General features: G+C 60.9%; 1 protein-coding gene across 1 annotated transcript in view; it reads left to right on the forward strand.

The window, feature by feature from the left end:
- CBL (Cbl proto-oncogene) overlaps positions 1-1,499 on the forward strand; it is a 70,117-nt gene extending 68,618 nt beyond the window's left edge. Inside the window, exon 14 of the mRNA XM_023747746.1 lies at positions 699-1,499. Within this exon, the coding sequence (XP_023603514.1) occupies positions 699-995 (297 nt within the window). The 3' untranslated portion in view covers positions 996-1,499. The remainder of the gene's footprint in view (positions 1-698) is intronic.
- The last annotated feature ends 6 nt before the right edge of the window (positions 1,500-1,505 follow it).

Here is a 1,505-nt window from a genome sequence, read left to right on the forward strand (position 1 = left end):
TCCTTGGCCTCATTAAGGAAGTTTACTGCAGTCAGCCCCCGGGATTGGGCGCGATGTAGGAAGGAGGTTTTCCTTACTCAGGCTCCTCCAGGGCTCCTGACGTTTATGAGGATGTGAGGACATGACCATCGAGCTCGAAGGTTCAGACCATGCATTCCGGACGCGGCCCCCTTCCCTGGGAAAAGGGGTGCTTGGCCAGGGGCCAGCCCGCAGTTGGGCCTGACTGTCAGGGCTGTCTTCCTGCACCTGTGGCTGCTGGGGCGCAGCGGCCAGAGCTGTCACGGGGACAGCGGGTGGCAGCGATGTGCAGCCTCCAGTCCCGAAGCAGGTGGTGGCCCAGCCGCCCTCTTGTTTATGCTTCACTGCGAATTGTGCCCCTTTCCGCTTTGTTATTTGCAAAAGGGGAATTGTAGCGTCTTCTCCGGCCCCTCAGAAACACTTACAAACGAGTCCCGGCGTGTGGTGTGTGTTGCCTAGGGTGCTGCGTGACGCCACGCCATGAGGTGCTGGGCAGCAGTGGCGAGAGCCAGGAGGGCAGGTGTGGGCTGTTGGCAGGGGCTCTCGCTGGGAGGAGTCGCGGGGGCCTGTAGACCAGCCTTGGACTGAAGAGCCTGTGTCCCCCTGAGGGAGGCCAGCGACGCCGACCGCAGCACGTTGGTGTTACTCCTGCCAATAGTTGAGGTTCCCCCGGTTTGCAGACATTTTCTTTCTTATTTCTGCTAGACTTCACGGAGGGTGCCCCAGTTCCCGAGAGACCCCCCAAGCCATTCCCTCGGCGAATCAACTCTGAGCGGAAGGCAGGGCCGGGCCATCCAGGTGCCACCGCGGCCACCTCGCCGCAGCTCTCCAGCGAAATCGAGAGCCTCTTGAGCCAGGGCTACTCCCACCAGGACATCCAGAAAGCCCTGCTCATCGCTCACAACAACATCGACATGGCCAAGAACATCCTCCGCGAGTTCGTGTCCATCTCTTCTCCCACCCACGTGGCCACCTAGCACCCCTCCGCCGGCGCTGGCGAGGAAGTGGCTGGGCTCCTCCCGGGCACCGGGCAGGGCTCCTGGAGACTTCGCAGTGAGGTCAGCCCTGCCGTGGCATCTCTGTGGCTAGGATTTCAAAGCGGTGGGTGAAAATGGAGCGGCTGGTGGTGGTGTATTGGTTGGGGGAGTGCGTTAGAAGGCTCTCAGGCCCCACCTGGGGCGAGTGGGGGTTTTTATAAAAAAAGTAGCCCGCCCGCCTGCCCGCCCACCCGGGAGCTGCCCTGAGAGCAGCGAGAGGCAGGGCGCTACGCTCAGTCGAGTGGAAGACTTGGGGCTTTCCTGGGTTAAGACTGTGGTTGTGTCCGTCTGTCTGTCTGTGGCTGTGTGTCTGTGATTGTAAGACGAACCTGCTGTCTCTGTTAATCCCAGGCAGGGGAAATCAGCACAAGAGGTTTCGGAAAGAACCGTGTTAAAACTTCCCTACGCTGTGGTATCCCCCAGCCCCAGCGTGTGCCCAGCCTCAGCACT

Source organism: Myotis lucifugus, unplaced genomic scaffold, assembly GCF_000147115.1.
Source record: "Myotis lucifugus unplaced genomic scaffold, Myoluc2.0 scaffold_960, whole genome shotgun sequence".
NCBI classification, from domain to species: Eukaryota; Metazoa; Chordata; class Mammalia; order Chiroptera; family Vespertilionidae; genus Myotis; species Myotis lucifugus.